This window comes from Strongylocentrotus purpuratus, unplaced genomic scaffold (assembly GCF_000002235.5).
Source record: "Strongylocentrotus purpuratus isolate Spur 01 unplaced genomic scaffold, Spur_5.0 spur5_scaffold_12, whole genome shotgun sequence".
Classification (NCBI taxonomy): Eukaryota; Metazoa; Echinodermata; class Echinoidea; order Camarodonta; family Strongylocentrotidae; genus Strongylocentrotus; species Strongylocentrotus purpuratus.
Genome location: NW_022145597.1, coordinates 28,720,302 through 28,737,698, shown reverse-complemented (window position 1 = coordinate 28,737,698; position 17,397 = coordinate 28,720,302). Strand labels below are relative to the sequence as shown.

The window sequence follows — 17,397 nt, the reverse complement described above, 5'->3', positions numbered from 1 at the left end:
GCTTATATGCAATCCGGTTTTGTGTACATTTAAGTTGCATGATTGCGAAGTACATGTATATAGAGGGGTCAGTGACACAAAGACGTAACTACATTTTGGCCATCTTGAGAAAAAGTGGTTTATGTGTTACTGAGCACTTGCGCCTTAAAGAGTTAAGTCTATGTTTCACTAGCCATTGACTTGGGTGGAGTTAAGTCTTTGTGTTTCCTGGAAAGCCCACATTTTTCTGAACATTTTAATATCAAATACTCACTTTGGCAAAATATGGAATTACGTCTTTGTTTCACTGAAACCTCGATATATAGTACGTTATAATCAGCACGGTGTATACACTGTAGAGATTCGATAATCGAACAAGATAAATTTTGAATGTACGTGTACAGTATTTTGCAATGATCGCAGGAAATCAGAAGCGCGACAAAATGAATTATGTTGTGTTTGTTTACAACTGTAGAAGGTTACAAAGAGAAAGAAGTCTACAATGTCAATGATGACATATTACGTAATGCGAGCAGGATTTCATAGTGAGTCAATTGCGGTTGTGTTGTATTATAACATCTATCATATTTTGAAAAGGGTCATTTTCTTACACTTAATGGTATCAATCGATCAATAAAGGTTTATATATTCAAACATGTTTCACAGTTTCACAGAGACTAAATAATACATGTTTTACAAAGATTAAAATATACTATAAATACAAATTGCAATTGTGAATACAATTAACACATTGAATTGAATACCTAATACTGTACATTGATAAATTTATAGGTAATGAATGTCAGATAATTATGTTAAAAGACGTCGGAAGACTGGAGCAAGTAAAACTAGCTCTCAAACTTGTCTAGTAAGATCCTTGTGTAAATGCACTCTCTTCCTCCCTCTCGCCCTCTCCCTCTTCCTTCTTCCCCTCTCTCCCTCTCTATCATTTCGTAGACCGCAATACTAACATTCATACTGCCAGCACCCTTTTATGGACTACTACTGCAAACATAGGACTTTGGAATAAAGGCACTGTGCAAAGCAGGTTGTACAGGACAAACAAGCAGCAAAAAGACGAATACAGCGAAAAAATCATGTTAGGATGAGAACAACAGGAGAAGAATGTAGTTTGTACTTTGTTTCGTGATAATGATTAACGAACGCATTGGTAAAATACAGATCTAATGAGCCTACGAAGTTGTTACTATCTTCAGATAAGTATACGCATTACGAGTAATATCGAAAGGAAAATATGAATTTCAAAACGGTTAGAATATCAGCAGGCATTTCGACTTTGTCAAACAGTTTTAAAAACACCAATGACGATAACATCCATAAACCAAAAAGTTATACATTTATAAATGATTTTTCGTTTGAGACTGAAAGTGGATCAAAAGTGGAACATATTCAACAAGTTGTACTCCAATGTCCTTTTCTCTACGAAAATTGGTATAACATTGAAAGCCTTGTAACGGTCGGTCTTCTGATGTTAGTTCAACTTATTGGCCTCCTCTAAGAACGTGAAATATATTCTTTTATCCTATTAATTCGTTCGACATGTTTTACGTTTTGTTTATTGAGTAGCCTTTGGAGAAATGGCCGAAGCCCAAAACTATTTTAATATTGCCACAGGCATAGGCTAATACTGTTTGCACAGTTTAAAAATAATAATATATGATTATATTAGCTTTTATATAGAGCTTAATACAAGCTTTACAAATATACTATTACCCCGGTCATTGGATGCAGTGCATGCTATAAAAGGGTGACAAAACAGAGAGAAAATAAGAATAGATAACGATAGAGAGGGGGAGAGGGAAGAGAGAGATAGAGGGAGAAGGATGAAGAGAGAGAATGGGAAGAGAGAGAGAGAGAGAGAGAGAGAGAGAGAGAGAGAGAAGGAGAGAGAGAGGAAAAAAAAGAGAGTGGAGAGAAGGATGGAGGGAAATTGAGAGAGAGAGAGAGAGAGAGAGAGAGAGAGGGGGGGGGGATACACATCAGAGTCAGAGAGAAATTAAGGGGATAGATCTGAAAGAGGAAGGGACAGTAAACTGGGAAATAGACATAGTTACAGAGATACTGGCCCGAATTCAAAAAGGAGGTTTGTCGACAAACCTATAGGTTTATGTGCGTCATAATGACGCGTTTTGATGCGTTTTATGACGCACATAAACCTAGGTTTGTCGACAAACCTCCTGGTGAATTCGGGCCACAGACACTGAGACAGACATTCAAACAGAAGAGAGAGAGAGAGAGAGAGAGAGAGAGAGAGAGAGAGAGAGAGAGAGAGAGAGAGAGAGAGGAGATGAATAGATTGGGAGTTGTATTGAGACGAACCACGCATACACGATTCTTTACAAACTTGAACAAACATTCAAACAATTCTGTTACGTAACTTTCTTTTCAAATTTCTTCGGCCCACGTATATCTCAGGTGTCGAGCATGCCGCGTTTCAATGCATAAGCAACAGCGCAGGTAAACAGTAACCTTAATCTCTTTCCACACTTTCCGAGTATTTATTAATTGAAAACACGACATTTCCACTAGTATTGGATGTAATTATAGTTTGTAATATCATTTTATGACATGAAATATAAATCATTCTTAGCTGGAATGTTTAGTCAGTGAAAAAATGGAAGTCTGAGAAAATATCGATACGTGTAAAATAGTCGAGCCTGGAGTAAGACTAGTCCATGCATCCTTGAGGTAGGTCTTCACATGTTTTTCGATGATTAACTAAAGACGGGGATGATTAAGGGATATTTTCTCTACATATATTCATGTACTAAAAAGCTAACTGAATCTTTGCGTGGAACCACATTGATGTATCAATAATAATCACATTGGTGGACTTCATATTGTACTTTCATATTGTATGATCCGGCGGATATCATTAGTTGTGCTGTTGTGGACGTAGCTTCTCACTCGGGAGTAAAAGCATTTTAATATTATAATTTTGAGATTTGGGCGTATACAGATCTACATTACACAAATGGAGGCCCTTTCGTCTGGTTTTCATATGACCACGATTCTTTCTCTTTTCTTCACCTTGTGTGTGTTTGCATCGATATCATGTGTCGCCATATTCTTTCTTACCATTGAGCTTGGCAGACGGAAGCTGAAACATATTCCCGGTCCCAGACGAACCAGGTATGTTTTTTGTTTGTAATTATTTATTTCTAATCTTTTGTCAGGGTAGCCCATTCACCAATTAGTAGTGGTCTTCCATGGGGCCCTGAATAAACATGAACATATTTACATCAAAAAGCACATAACGTTTATACAGAACAGTTAAAATAAAATTCCAGGAGTCCCTGGGAGACGAGAAGAGCAGTCTTTATAAACAGGTGGTTATTATGTACTGGTTCATTTAGTACACATTTCAATAAGAAATGATTTTAAGGGGATACAAAAAGTGTCTTTTAGACAGATGGCCTTTCTATACAGGTGGTTGTTAAATCAGGCCAAGTAAAAAAAAAAAAAAAAAAAATCCATAATTTTCTTTTATGAGGATGAGGGTTATAAATAAATAACAAAATGTTCTGTACGGGGCGACGATTTTGATTTGGCCTTAAACGTACGATCGCAAAGAATTCAAAAGTCAACCTGAGGTAGTTTCATATTAAGCTTCTGGGACAATGTCCTATTACGTTTCAATCCGAGCGTGATTTTGTTTTACAGGGAATACACTAGGGTATTGGCATTGCTCTGAAATTAATCTTTTGTCTTTGCGACCGTGTTGTATTGGACAAAATATTACCCACCCCGGACAATGCGATCCGTATATTACCACCCAGACAATTAAGTTCCACCGATAGACAGTGTGATATAAATAGTTATACGCAATCCAAGGATGATCTCTAATAAGCAATAAAATAGGACATGTTAATTGCCTACAATTAGGTCTATAACAATAAAAAATGTTGTATTGTCCTTTAGGTGCCAGCATCTGCAGGTCGGTCGTTTTTTGTCCCCCGTTTTTTTTTCCTTTTTTGTTTTGTTGTTGCTCTTTTAACCTCTTTGGGCTGATATTTTTCAGTTTTAAATGCTTTAAAGGGCAATTCTACTCCAAAAATAACTTACTTTCAAAAGAAGCTGAACAACCAGACAAACCAATCAAAAAATGTTTGAGCAAAATTGGATAACTGATAAGAAAGTTATGAATTTTTAATGACATGAAAAACTTTGAAAATCACAAGACAAATTGGCAACTCACTCATGAGTCTGTGACGTCATTACCTCACTATCCACGAATTGTTTTCTTTATATTGATAACATATATTTCCAATTTTCCCCCTAAAAATCTTATTTCCTCACACCAGCATCCAAGTTATATTTTTGAGTGGATGCACTAATATAGAGTAATTTTTTTTCTCAGTTAAATCATGAAAAAATGTGAATTTTGATAAACTATTTATAAAAATCAACGGTTATGAATATACAATATTCAGAAAATAGTATATATTCTTCAAAGTTCAAAAAATATTTTGAGAATTGTCATGCACGCAATATATTACAAATCATATAACCTGGGCAAAGGTATGGGTAAATCAAGTTTTGGGGGATCCAAAGGGAAATTAATGGGATAAAAATATATAAAGCAACTGATAAATAGTGAGGCAATGACATCACAAACTGATAGCCAAATTGGCACTCTGGGTAATGATTTCCATTATTCCATAGTTTGTCACACTTTAAAACAATAACTTCCTTATTAGTTATCTGATTTTACTCAAATTTTCGTTGCTCTGTTTCTTTTGTTTTTCTGCATCTATCAAAAGCAAATTATTTTCTGCATCTATTAAAAGCAAATTGATTTTGGAATGGACTTAGCCACATATTTTTTTCTTCTAAAAAACGGTTTTAATAAAATAACAAAATAAAAAGCCGACCGTAGATTTTAAGATATTTTGGGTCGGTCGCATAGGCCGATCCATCTCTTTTTTATGCCTTAACTTGATTTTTTGAAAATCTCTGCGACCATGTTGTATTATAATTGATGTCCTGTCCTTAAAGATCAATATACTAGTACCTGTATATATTGTCACACCGTATACATGATAGATATAGTCTCCCTGGATAATTACATCCCGGACAAACATTACCAATCCAAGACAACTACCACTCAAACAAACGCAATCCGTACTACCACCCGGACCATTTCCATCGCTTCACCCGGACAAAATATTACCTACCCCGGACAATGCGATCCGTATATTACCACCCAGACAATTAAGTTCCACCGATAGACAGTGTGATATAAATAGTTATACGCAATCCAAGGATGATCTCTAATAAGCAATAAAATAGGACATGTTAATTGCCTACAATTAGGTCTATAACAATAAAAAATGTTGTATTGCCCTTTAGGTGCCAGCACCTGCAGGTCGGTCGTTTTTTTTCCCCCGTTTTTTTTCCCTTTTTTGTTTTGTTGTTGCTCTTTTAACCTCTTTGGGCTGATATTTTTCAGTTTTAAATGCTTTAAAGGGCAATTCTACTCCAAAAATAACTTACTTTCAAAAGAAGCTGAACAACCAGACAAACCAATCAAAAAATGTTTGAGCAAAATTGGATAACTGATAAGAAAGTTATGAATTTTTAATGACATGAAAAACTTTGAAAATCACAAGACAAATTGGCAACTCACTCATGAGTCTGTGACGTCATTACCTCACTATCCACGAATTGTTTTCTTTATATTGATAACATATATTTCCAATTTTCCCCCTAAAAATCTTATTTCCTCACACCAGCATCCAAGTTATATTTTTGAGTGGATGCACTAATATAGAGTAATTTTTTTTCTCAGTTAAATCATGAAAAAATGTGAATTTTGATAAACTATTTATAAAAATCAACGGTTATGAATATACAATATTCAGAAAATAGTATATATTCTTCAAAGTTCAAAAAATATTTTGAGAATTGTCATGCACGCAATATATTACAAATCATATAACCTGGGCAAAGGTATGGGTAAATCAAGTTTTGGGGGATCCAAAGGGAAATTAATGGGATAAAAATATATAAAGCAACTGATAAATAGTGAGGCAATGACATCACAAACTGATAGCCAAATTGGCACTCTGGGTAATGATTTCCATTATTCCATAGTTTGTCACACTTTAAAACAATAACTTCCTTATTAGTTATCTGATTTTACTCGAATTTTCGTTGCTCTGTTTCTTTTGTTTTTCTGCATCTATCAAAAGCAAATTATTTTCTGCATCTATTAAAAGCAAATTGATTTTGGAATGGACTTAGCCACATATTTTTTTCTTCTAAAAAACGGTTTTAATAAAATAACAAAATAAAAAGCCGACCGTAGATTTTAAGATATTTTGGGTCGGTCGCATAGGCCAATCCATCTCTTTTTTATGCCTTAACTTGATTTTTTGAAAATCTCTGCGACCATGTTGTATTATAATTGATGTCCTGTCCTTAAAGATCAATATACTAGTACCTGTATATATTGTCACACCGTATACATGATAGATATAGTCTCCCTGGATAATTACATCCCGGACAAACATTACCAATCCAAGACAACTACCACTCAAACAAACGCAATCCGTACTACCACCCGGACCATTTCCATCGCTTCCCGAATTTTCTGACAGTGAGATTGATGATCGAGTGTATTCAGAATGTTAATGATCGCATTAGAAACTATACAAAGTAAAATACCGACAAAAAACTCAGCTGTATGGATGGAATAAACTGAATGGCCATTCCGTTTCAGATCAGCCAATACGTTACCGCCCCCTCCCCCATTCGAATTGACCCCAATTAGGTTTACTTTGTTTTGCGTTCTTGCTCGAATGTTACTTCATTTAAAACTAAACTCAAATGTTCAACAATAACTAGTTATGCCAAATAACACGTACATTTCTCTTGCACTTGTTGCCCCCCCCCTTCCTCTCTCTTTCTCTCTCTCTCTCCTCTCTCTCTCTCTCTCTCTCTCTCTCTCTCTCTCTCTCCCCTCTCTCTCTCTCTCTCTCTCTCTCTCTCTCTCTCTCTCCCTCTCTCCCTTTCTTTCTCTGTTTCACTCTTTCTTCTTCCTGTCTTTCTGTAGTTGAGTGTGTAAAGTTTTTATGTAATTTTTGTTGGTATACAAAAACTTAAAAAATAACATTATTTTTATCTTGCAGTGCCATTTATGGATGCCTCCAAGAAGTTCGGGAATTTCTTGAGAAAGGGCAGAACAAGCTAGATCTACTTGTGAAATGGTAAGGGAAACCAGGCACTTGCTTTTCTATGATGTGATGCATATTTTATATATTCTTTATTCGTACAATTGATTAAACATTCAGTTTTATGTAGCTTATATAGTGGTTTTTAGCTTGTAATAGCTTATCAAAAAAAAGAAAAAATATCTTGATATGACCATTTATTGTTAGTGATACAAAAAGAACCTTTTGTCACGTTGGTCACGGAATCATTCAAAAGGCAGATAACGCCGTAAAAACAGCGAGGACCTTTGATTAAAACATACAGGCTTCTATTATTGAAAAAGAATAGAGTGATTCGAAATGATTTTACAAAAAAAGAGACAATTTGTGAATTGTTTCGTGTTATGTTTTAGTTTTATTTGGTTGGGGGGGGGTACTCTCTAAAAAAGAAAATCGAGTGATCACGGACGTCACTCCTCTGGAAAGTGAAAATGTAGTGAAAATAGAGTGAACATTCACTCTTTTCTTCTTAGAGAGCACTCTAAAATCAATCGATTTTCACTCCTAAACAAGTGATCACGCGGACGTCACTCCCAAGAAAGTGAAAATAGAGTGAAAATTCACTCTTTTTTTTAAGAGAGTATGTAGTTAAGTTTATTTTTGCTTAATATCATTACCTCTTTCGCCTCAATATACTCAATCAAACCATATACCTATTAGGTCCATGATTAAACCGTATATTTTGCTATCACTAATTATGTTTGATCATCATTATAGGCAGGAGGAATATGGAACTGTCTTCAAATATTCGATTCTTCATCGATACATCGTTGCTGCATTCGATCCAGATGTTGTGAAGGTGAGTGGCTAATTTAAGATGACCCTATATTATCTTTGTAGTCTTCTTTATCATCAGAACCTTCTTCTTCTCTTTCTTTGTTTTACTCTTCTCCCTCTTTATTCTCCTCTTCTTTTTTTTCTTCTTCTTCTTCTCACTCCTCCTTCTCTTACTTTTTCTTCTTCTCCCTTCTTCTTCTTCCTTCTTCTTCCTTCTTCTTCTTCTTCTTCTTTTTTGTCTTCTTCTTCTTTTTCTTTTTTCCCTTCTTCTTCTTCTTCTTCTTCTGCTTCTTCTCCTTCTTCTTCTTCTCCTTCTTCTTCTTCTTCTTCTCCTTCTTCTTCTTCTTCTTCTTCTTCTTCTCCTTCTCCTTCTTCTTCTTCTTCTTCTTCTTCTTCTTCTCACTCCTCCTTCTCTTACTTCTTCTTCTTCTTCTTCTTCTTCTCCCTTCTTCTTCTTCTTCTTCTCCTTCTTCTTCTTCTTCTTCTTCTTCTTCTTCTTCTTCTTCTTCTTCTTCTTCTTCTTCTTCTTCTTCTTCTTCTTCTTCTTCTTCTTCTTCTTCTTCTTCTTCTTCTTCTCCCTCCTCCTCCTCCTTTTCCCTTTCCCCACTGTGCGGATCAGGTAAGTGCTTCATGTGCTTGGTAGTCTTGTCATGGTTAATGATTTCATCACAGAAACTTAAACTTTCCATGCCAAATAGAATATTACTTCAATCTACATGCCCTATATCAATCATAATCTCATAGCAATTCATCGATATCACTATCCATTGCTTATTCATCCTTTAGGAGATCCTTTCGAAGACCAGTGTCCACCTGAAGCCCTACCGACCCTATGGTATCATGGCCCAGGTCCTGGGTAGTCGTTTCATGGGTAACGGTCTCATCACGGAAGCTAACCATGCCAGATGGAAAGTACATCGTGCTATGCTCAACCCCTCATTCCACAGAAAGTAAATTTCTCTTCCTTTTTTTTTTCTTCTTTCTTTGACATCTTTATTAAATTTTAAGCTAAATCTGTCCAATTTAATCATTTCAATTGCTCTATATATGTAATTAAACAGAAGTGACAGAATCAATATGATTCTATTCACTAAAGACTGGGTATTTGGAGTTTACTTTACCGAGGTCGTGAAGGGGTTGACCCCCACCCCCACCCCCTCCCCACAATACAAATACAAATCTATGATCTAAAAGATATCACTTCCAGGCACTTCCATTTTGTGTTGTTACAAGCTTCTCCTTTTATTTAATTTTGTAATACTTAATATGGACCATTGCAATCCATCCAATTAAACTAGTAAGGAGCCAATGTACTTTTCTGTACGCTTGGGCTCAGGTTATGGAACGTGTTCCTTAAAAATAATGATATTGAATTTAAAATACCAATTTAAAAGTTTATTTCATGAATTTTTATGGTTGCATCTGGTTGGGATATAGGTGAGGGTGGTCTGCGGACTATAATTAATTGGTTAACTTTGCCCAAGGCCTGGCAGCACAGCCGGGTGCACCCAGTGTTCATGTATCTTGTGTGATTTGCTATTAATTAATTATTTTCAATTCTGTATTTTGATATCATGTGTTTTCTGCCAAATAAAATATTGATAATAATATTGTGTTACCCGGAGGTACCTTGTGACGATGGTGGATACATTCAATGCGAGTGCGGACCACCTGGTCAACTATCTGATGGAGAGAGCAGATGGCTTACAGGAGGTGCGCATGTATGATGCCTTCAACAATATCACTCTGGATATTATAGCTAAGGTCAGTTGACCCAGTCATGAAAGACTATCTAAGTGAGAAAAAAAGGATTGTCAAGTCAGACAACCTGTCCCCTAGGACAATTACCCACCGAAAATTGTTCTTGCTCTTATTAAAACCAACTTATCACCAGGTGGACTTCCCCTTTAATGAACAGGGGGTAATTTTCGGGGGGGGGGGGGGGTAATTGTCCTCGAGGGATGGTTGTCCTTAGCTGTCCTGAGGGGGGGGGGGGTAAATTGTCCTAGGGGGTAATTTTTTAGGATGGACGGTAATCGTCCTCGAGCGGCGGATGTCTTTGGGGGTAGTTTTCCGGGGGGGGGGGGGGTATTTGCCCTGATACGCTCTTTACGTATTATTCTACTCATGTTATATTTTTTGAGTACGTGCTTTTTCATCACTGGCAATAGTGTGCTTTGGGCATTTGATCTGAGAGATTTTTTTGCTGTATAAATCTTAATATATTTTATGATTATTATGTCTTTAATTATCGACCTGGAATCTAAAATAATCGACGATCCTGATAATTTGTTTGCCAATGCCAACATAGGCTTGCCAGACATAGCAACAAACAGGCCTGGCAGCAAATGATGTATGTAAAGTGAATTGCATCCATTATGTATAGCGAGTGCATTCGTGACAGGTCTATTGTAAAATCAACATTCTTTTAATGGTTCTTTGTATTTTTATACTTTGTCACAATTCCTTTTTTCCTAAAGGTGACTTTCAACATGGAATTAAATATCATTGATGATCCTGATAACCCGTTTCCTAACTCCATCTTAACGTGCCTGAACGCCATCATGACTTCTATCAACAACCCGTGGATGCAGGTATATTAATCTTTTGACATTTTTTGTATTCGCCCTTGTTCTCTTGTTCTCGAAATTGAAATTGAATTGATTTTACTTTTCTGTAGTAATGAATTTCCTGAAACTAAGAAACAACCCTTGAATGCTGATTAGTCATTGGATGCTAATTTCAAAGCATTACTCTGGTACCACTGATGAAGGTATTTAGGAAACGATAATAACTCTGATTTGAATGACCTGTTTTGCGTTAATTTAGGAGTAGGCATTCCTATGCTAGAAATACTGTATCTTCGTGAGAGCAAGTATCAGAAATTGTATTTGAATTTACAACCTTGTAAGTCAATTGGCAAAAAGAAGAAAAATGCTGCATACATGCAGGAATACATAGTCTGTGAGTAATAAGCTTCCATTGTACTTCATTAATGGACATATCGCTATGAACTAATGGATCATATTTCATTATTGTAAATTGCCAAAACAAAATTTAAAGTAGGTAATTGAGAGACACTAATTTAAAGCAGGTGCTTGAGGGACACTTATTTACCCAAACATGAATGTTTAATCGTTTTTGTTTTCTTCTATGAACATGATGGCAAAGACTTTCTTTATCCTATAGCTATCTTGATCCCTGTAGAACCATGTTCCAATTACGCAATACGTCATTAGGGACTTTTAGATTTGCACGACGAGAACGTGGACTGCAACGTGTGAAATCCTTTTAAGGCAATGTGACGTCCTTTTAAGGTACTGGCAGTGACGTCACATTGCCTTAAAAGGATGTCACACGTCGCAGTCCACGTTCTCGTCGTGCAAATCTAAAAGTCCCTATTGTCATGTTCACACCTTATCATATCAGACCGGTTTACTGATATATTCACATTTTATGCATGCGTTTTAAACAAAAGTTGTGCTTGACGGCCCGAAAGCTTCCAAACACTTGCCAGACATAGCAACAAGTAATATATGCAGGCTGGATTCCAAGTATTGTAGTTCATTAATTAATAACACGTTAGTGGAATCTATAAAACAATATCCATAATTTGAATACGTTAGTAAAACTAGTCTATTGGTGACACACAAGGTTTCTGAAACTGCCTTAGGACGAGTTTTCAAAGTGCTTATCCATTGTTTTGTTTTTCCTTCTTCTTTATAAGTACGGTTTGACGAAGAAAGACAGAAAGGCCAAGGCTGATGTGAAAGCTGCATGTGACTTTCTCCGTGGGTTTGGGCGGGACTGTGTGAATGCTCGCTTGGCAGCCAAGGCGAGAGGTGAGGAACTTCCGAACGACATGTTGACAAACATCCTCCAAGCTTCGCAAGACCTCGAGGGAAATGAGAATTTCGGCATCGATGAGATGCTGGACGAGTTCGTCACATTCTTTATTGCAGGTGATGATGATGATGATGATGATGATGATGATGATGATGATGATTGGGATGGTAATGGTGATGAAGATGATGATTATGATTGTGATGATGATGATGTTGATTATTGCTATATAAGAAGCCAACATTATTATTATTATTATTATTATTATTATTATTATTATTATTATTATCATTATTATTATTATTATGATGGTGGTGATGATTAAGATGATTATGATGATTATTGATAATTTTCCTGTCATTTTAATACTCAGGTCAAGAAACAACGAGCAACCTCATGTCCTTCACATTAGAGATGCTCGGAAAGCATCCACATGTCTTACAAAAGTGAGTATCAATTCATTTTCCGAATGGTCATGGCATGCAGGCTGTTCTAGAAGATTTGTTGTTGTTGGAGGGGTGATTTGAGTATTGTAGACCAGAGTCTAGAGAGAGAGAGAGAGAGAGAGAGAGAAGGAGAGAGAGAGAGAGAGAGAGAAGGAGAGAGAGAGAGAGAGAGAGAGAGAGGGGGGGGGGGACAACATTTTAATAGATGTTTGTTTGTTGTTTCTATTTTGCAAACGCAATGTCAATCATATCCTGAAAGCATTATTATCATTATTGTGTTCATCAAAATTTAATTTTGTTGTTTTAATATTATGAATGAATAAATCCCGGTCTATGGGCCGTTTCACACTTGCAGGGTTCAAGATGAACTTGACGAAAAACTCGGAAGTCAGATGTTTATTAGCTTCCAAGACATGGGCAAACTGGATTATCTAATGCTTGTAAGTAACTCACTTTAAAATTCATATAGGCCTATATGTTTCAATAAAAAGTTATATGGTAGAAGAAGGAAAAAGCTAACAGTGGCAGCATTTGAAGTGTCACCACATGTTAAAACTATTATATAGCCTTAAGGTTTCAAGTAATCTATTCTTCTCTCTATCATTTGTCTCGATTGATCTGAAATTCGCTTGAGAGAGAGAAAGATATCCATAGAATCGCATGACGTTTAAAACATTCGGGTAGCCTATATCGATAAACCCGAACATAATAAATGTTTATTGATCGATAATAAACGATAATAATAATAATAATGAACAAAATCATAATGGTGGCTTCTTATGTAGCGCACATGTCCGTCACGTTGTGACGCTCCTGGAATAAAAATGATGATTATAATAAACACGGTCGCAACTTTTATCGAAAAATCAACTCAAGGGCAATTTTAATACCACATTTTTGTTCCATAGAAATGAAGTTGTGATTACGTAAGGCTTCATTGTCATGTTCGTATATAGGTGACGCACCAGTATGTAGTTGTTATCGTTTTGACAATAATATTAATAATACAAATGATATCGAAAATAATATCGCTAGTGGCATTCGTTTGTCTCACAATTATGGTCAACAAGCCGATCAAAAGATCACGACGTTTCGTGCGCCGCCGCGACACTTCGTCAGGTGACAAGGGATCAAAAAACCATATATTGCAAGACAAACGAATGTCACTAGCGATATTATTTTCGATCCTATATCCGCAATGAGTAATATATTTAGCATTAATACAAAATAATAATGATCAATTTGCAGGTTTTGAAAGAATCACTAAGGATGTATGCCCCGGCTCCTATCGTGACTCGCGTGACAGGCACTGAGGTCAAGGCTAGTACAGGACTCATTATACCCAAAGGCAGCCAACTCAATGTAAGTTCATCAAACTTTAAAATGGCAAAAGATGCAAGAAATGAAAATTGTGATTCATACTGGTTAGTGCGCAGTTCATAGTGAAGTCAATGTACTGCGCATTGCGACCTTCATCCTGACTTTGCGGGTTGCCATATAAGGAGCTCAAATTAGTCAATGGTGATGAATGTCTTCCTTTCATTTACTTTATTTGGTCATATTAAAAGGCAAGGTCTTGCCAAATGGTGTCATGATTCGTAGTCAAATGACTTGTAGGCCTATATGTGGATGCAAGGGGCCGAGGGGGCTGCGGCATATAATTAGGGAAAAAAGCATGACAAACGAGCATCCTCCAATGTGGAAAAACGACCAACTGTTACCCCATGTAAATTGTCAATGTATGTATGTATACACCACTGAGTATTCTTATGAAAACGTGAACCATTCATATAAAGATATTTTATTTTTTAAATAAGAAACTCGAGCTTATCGCTGTCATACTTTCCCAACCCCATCGCTGTGTTTTCTCCACAAAATGCTTGCTCTCATGAAATTAATTGCTAACCATTTCAAAGTGCTTACCATAAAACAAAAAGTGCATAATATGGATTTTTCACTTTACTGTAGCTTATTGTAATTTAAGATTGTCTTTACAAAAATATATATATATATTTCTAAAAATTCTTTTTTTTTTCTTTCTTCAGTTGAGTCCTTTTGTGATGGGTCGCATGTCAGAGTTCTTCGAAGATCCACTTGTCTTCCGTCCTGAACGATTTGTTGAGAGGTAAAACTCGGATTTTTAAAATAAATTTGCAGAATTTACGAAATATTATAACTAAGAACTGACAGAATTACTCTCTTTCATCAATATAAAGTAAATAGGTATTTATGTCGAGATAAATCCAAACATGATCCGTAAATGTTTAGGAAAAAAGGAAGTAGCCATTTATTCCAAAAAGAAATACAAAACCCTAATAATTTAGTATTACATCTGATCCTTGTAGGAAGTTGATTAGTTTGCAGACATAGGCCCGTATTCTGAAGTCGTGTCTAACTCCTGTTTAACTAAACAGTTGTCTAAGTCTTGTCTAAGTCCCGTCTAACTTTAGACACGAAGTCGTGTCTAACTTTTTTGGTATTCTGAAGTCGTGTTTAATAACACGAAGTCCTGTCTAAGTCCTGTTTAACTTTAGACAACTGCGAGGGGTTGTTTAAGTCCTGTTTAAGAGCGCGATTCTGCTGCTTTTCAACGTCGACGGTACACTGTACTTGCTGACCCCGAACTTGCGGGGGAGAACGATGGTACGTGCATTTTCCAAAATTTCAAATACGTTTTGCAGGATTTTTTCTCGTGTAGCCTATTTTTTTTTCTCGATAATATTAACTATTCTTATCTACTGGTGACATCTTGGAAATTCCATAATCTATAATAAACTAACCATTCTGTTGGAGAAGTTTCTTTTGTGGTTCTTCCGAGCACTGAGGCACCGATAAGTAGTGTGTTTGTCAATCTCAGTGTACAGTACGTGTACTACGTACGTCGTACGTACGTACACAAAGTACATGCAGTCTAGTCATTACGTCACGATCACATCACCATGGTACCAGCACGCGCACAGCTAGCTGTGCGCGTTAATTTATTTATCCGGTGCGCGCACGCATGCGCATTGGGTCTTTCGTCAGAATTAACGCCTACTGGGCATGCCCAGAAGTTGTGACTAAGAGTTAAACACGACTTGCGCAGAACTTAAACAGTTGTTTAGTTAAACACCACTTATACCCCATTCACAGTGGCCTCAAACACCGCGACAGCAGCGGGACTGTCCCGCTGCTGTCGCGGTGTTGTCTTCAGTGTGAAGGCTCGGACCCGTTATAAACTATCGCGGGATAACACCGCCTAGCGATAACGCCGACACAAACTATCGCTAGGGACGCCTAGCTACAGCAGCGGGACAGTCCCGCTGCTGTCGCGGTGTTTACTCAGTGTGAAGGCTCTCCGCTATAACACCGCGACAAACACGTGTGATTTGTTTACTTACCTATCACTGACCTCTTTTCTACAGCAATGGGGAACATAAAGTGAAATAGAAATAAAGTAACCAGTGGATTCAAATTGATTTTATTATTATGTAGGTATTATAATTATCCAAATAAAAATATTTCACACTTCAAAAAATTAAAATATTCTGACTGGAAGCAATAAAAATGCTAGTTTTTTAAAAAGTAATATGATCGAGGATACAAAAAGCAACTTGACATGTTTACCGCGCAATTTCAAGCAAGTATTTCCGGTCATATCGGGGTCACTCGCGGGTCATGAGCCATGCATACACGTGTTTGTTACGGAGGTAATAAAAATCACCCGCTGCAGCGTGAATGGGTACATGATATTTATCCCGCTGCTGCAGCGGGATAACTTTTCTACTGTGAATGCATTTATAGCGGTGTTATGGCGGTGTCGCCGCTCCGCTACAACCCCGCTACAAATTTCAAAACCACTGTGAATGGGGTATTAGACAGGACTTAAACAGTTGTTTAGTTAGACGAGACTTAGACACGACTTCAGAATACGAAATTTAGTTAAACAGGACTTAGACACGACCTCGCGTCTAAGTCCTGTCTAAGTCGTGTCTAATTAAACAGTTGTTTAACTTTAGACGTGGCTAAGTTAGACACGACTTCAGAATACGGGCCATAAACCCTAACCAGTCGCTGTGCGTAACAGTGTCTGCAAGATGAGACTACTTTAGGCTATGTACTGAAGGCACTCCGGACACAGACAGAAACTGACAGACATAGGCTCTGCTCAAGGCTATCATTTTTATGTCATCTTATGTTCATAACTTCCCTAATTATTTATATCGTATGGCACACCAACATTACCAAATAATTTAGATTCACCCTTGTTTTAAAACACATATTATTCCTTTTATTTTGATGTCATTTTTTTTTAACAGCAAACATTCTCCATACGCATATTTTCCCTTTGCCTTGGGTCAAAGGTCGTGTATCGGACAGCAGTTTGCCCTGGTAAGTTTGATTATAGTTATTAAAGTAGTAGTATACATTAACAGTTACGTAGCTACGGGGGGAGGGGGCATGGGGCACATGATACCCCCCCCCCCCCGACCCAGTGGAATAGTGAAAAGGGGAAAGGGAGAGGAGAAAAACGGAGAGATAAAGAAATTATGAAGTTGAGCGGGTTCTTTCTATCAAAAGCAATAAATTCGTTGTATTACTTGATAAATGGAGACATGTGCAACTGTTGTAATAATGTTTGTTTTACCGATGTGTCACAACATGTACTTTGTTCAAATGTATTGTTTGGTTCTTGCTCAAAAATGATTGAATAAATTTTTCTTTGGAAAAAAAAAATGATTTCATTGATTTGTATTTCATCCAACTAGAAAAATCGTTGCCCCTCCCCCATGATGTCAGCCCTCCTTCGATATCTGGATCCATGTTTTGCTACTTTAGATAATATAGTGGCCCTTAACTTTTTTTTACTTCGTGATTATTATTTATTAGCTTCCATATATATCATTTACAAACTAAATAATATATTCTTTTATAATTTTGAACCAGATCGAGGCAAGGATAATCATGGCGAAACTCTTGCAGCAGTTCAAGTTCGACTTGGTCCCCGGTCAGAACTGGAATCTCTCCTACGCAGTCACTATCCGACCTGACGATGGCTGCAGGAACTACGTCTCACTCCGACACTAGATGCAGAGGAGGATTCAGGATTTCACCGCGGGGGGGGGGGGGGGGGGGGG

General features: G+C 36.9%; 1 protein-coding gene across 1 annotated transcript; it reads left to right on the top strand.

Annotated features, from left to right (window-relative positions):
• The first annotated feature begins 2,707 nt into the window (after window positions 1–2,707).
• LOC591990 (cholesterol 24-hydroxylase) lies at window positions 2,708–17,394 on the top strand. The gene is made up of 13 exons (XM_030982325.1): window positions 2,708–3,132; window positions 7,134–7,211; window positions 7,932–8,013; window positions 8,778–8,941; window positions 9,617–9,755; window positions 10,472–10,585; window positions 11,719–11,953; window positions 12,208–12,280; window positions 12,636–12,720; window positions 13,529–13,642; window positions 14,326–14,405; window positions 16,579–16,651; window positions 17,207–17,394. Exons 1-13 carry the CDS (start codon window positions 2,975–2,977, stop codon window positions 17,345–17,347), a joined length of 1,536 nt encoding a protein of 511 aa, XP_030838185.1. The 5' UTR covers window positions 2,708–2,974; the 3' UTR covers window positions 17,348–17,394.
• Window positions 17,395–17,397: the final 3 nt, after the last annotated feature.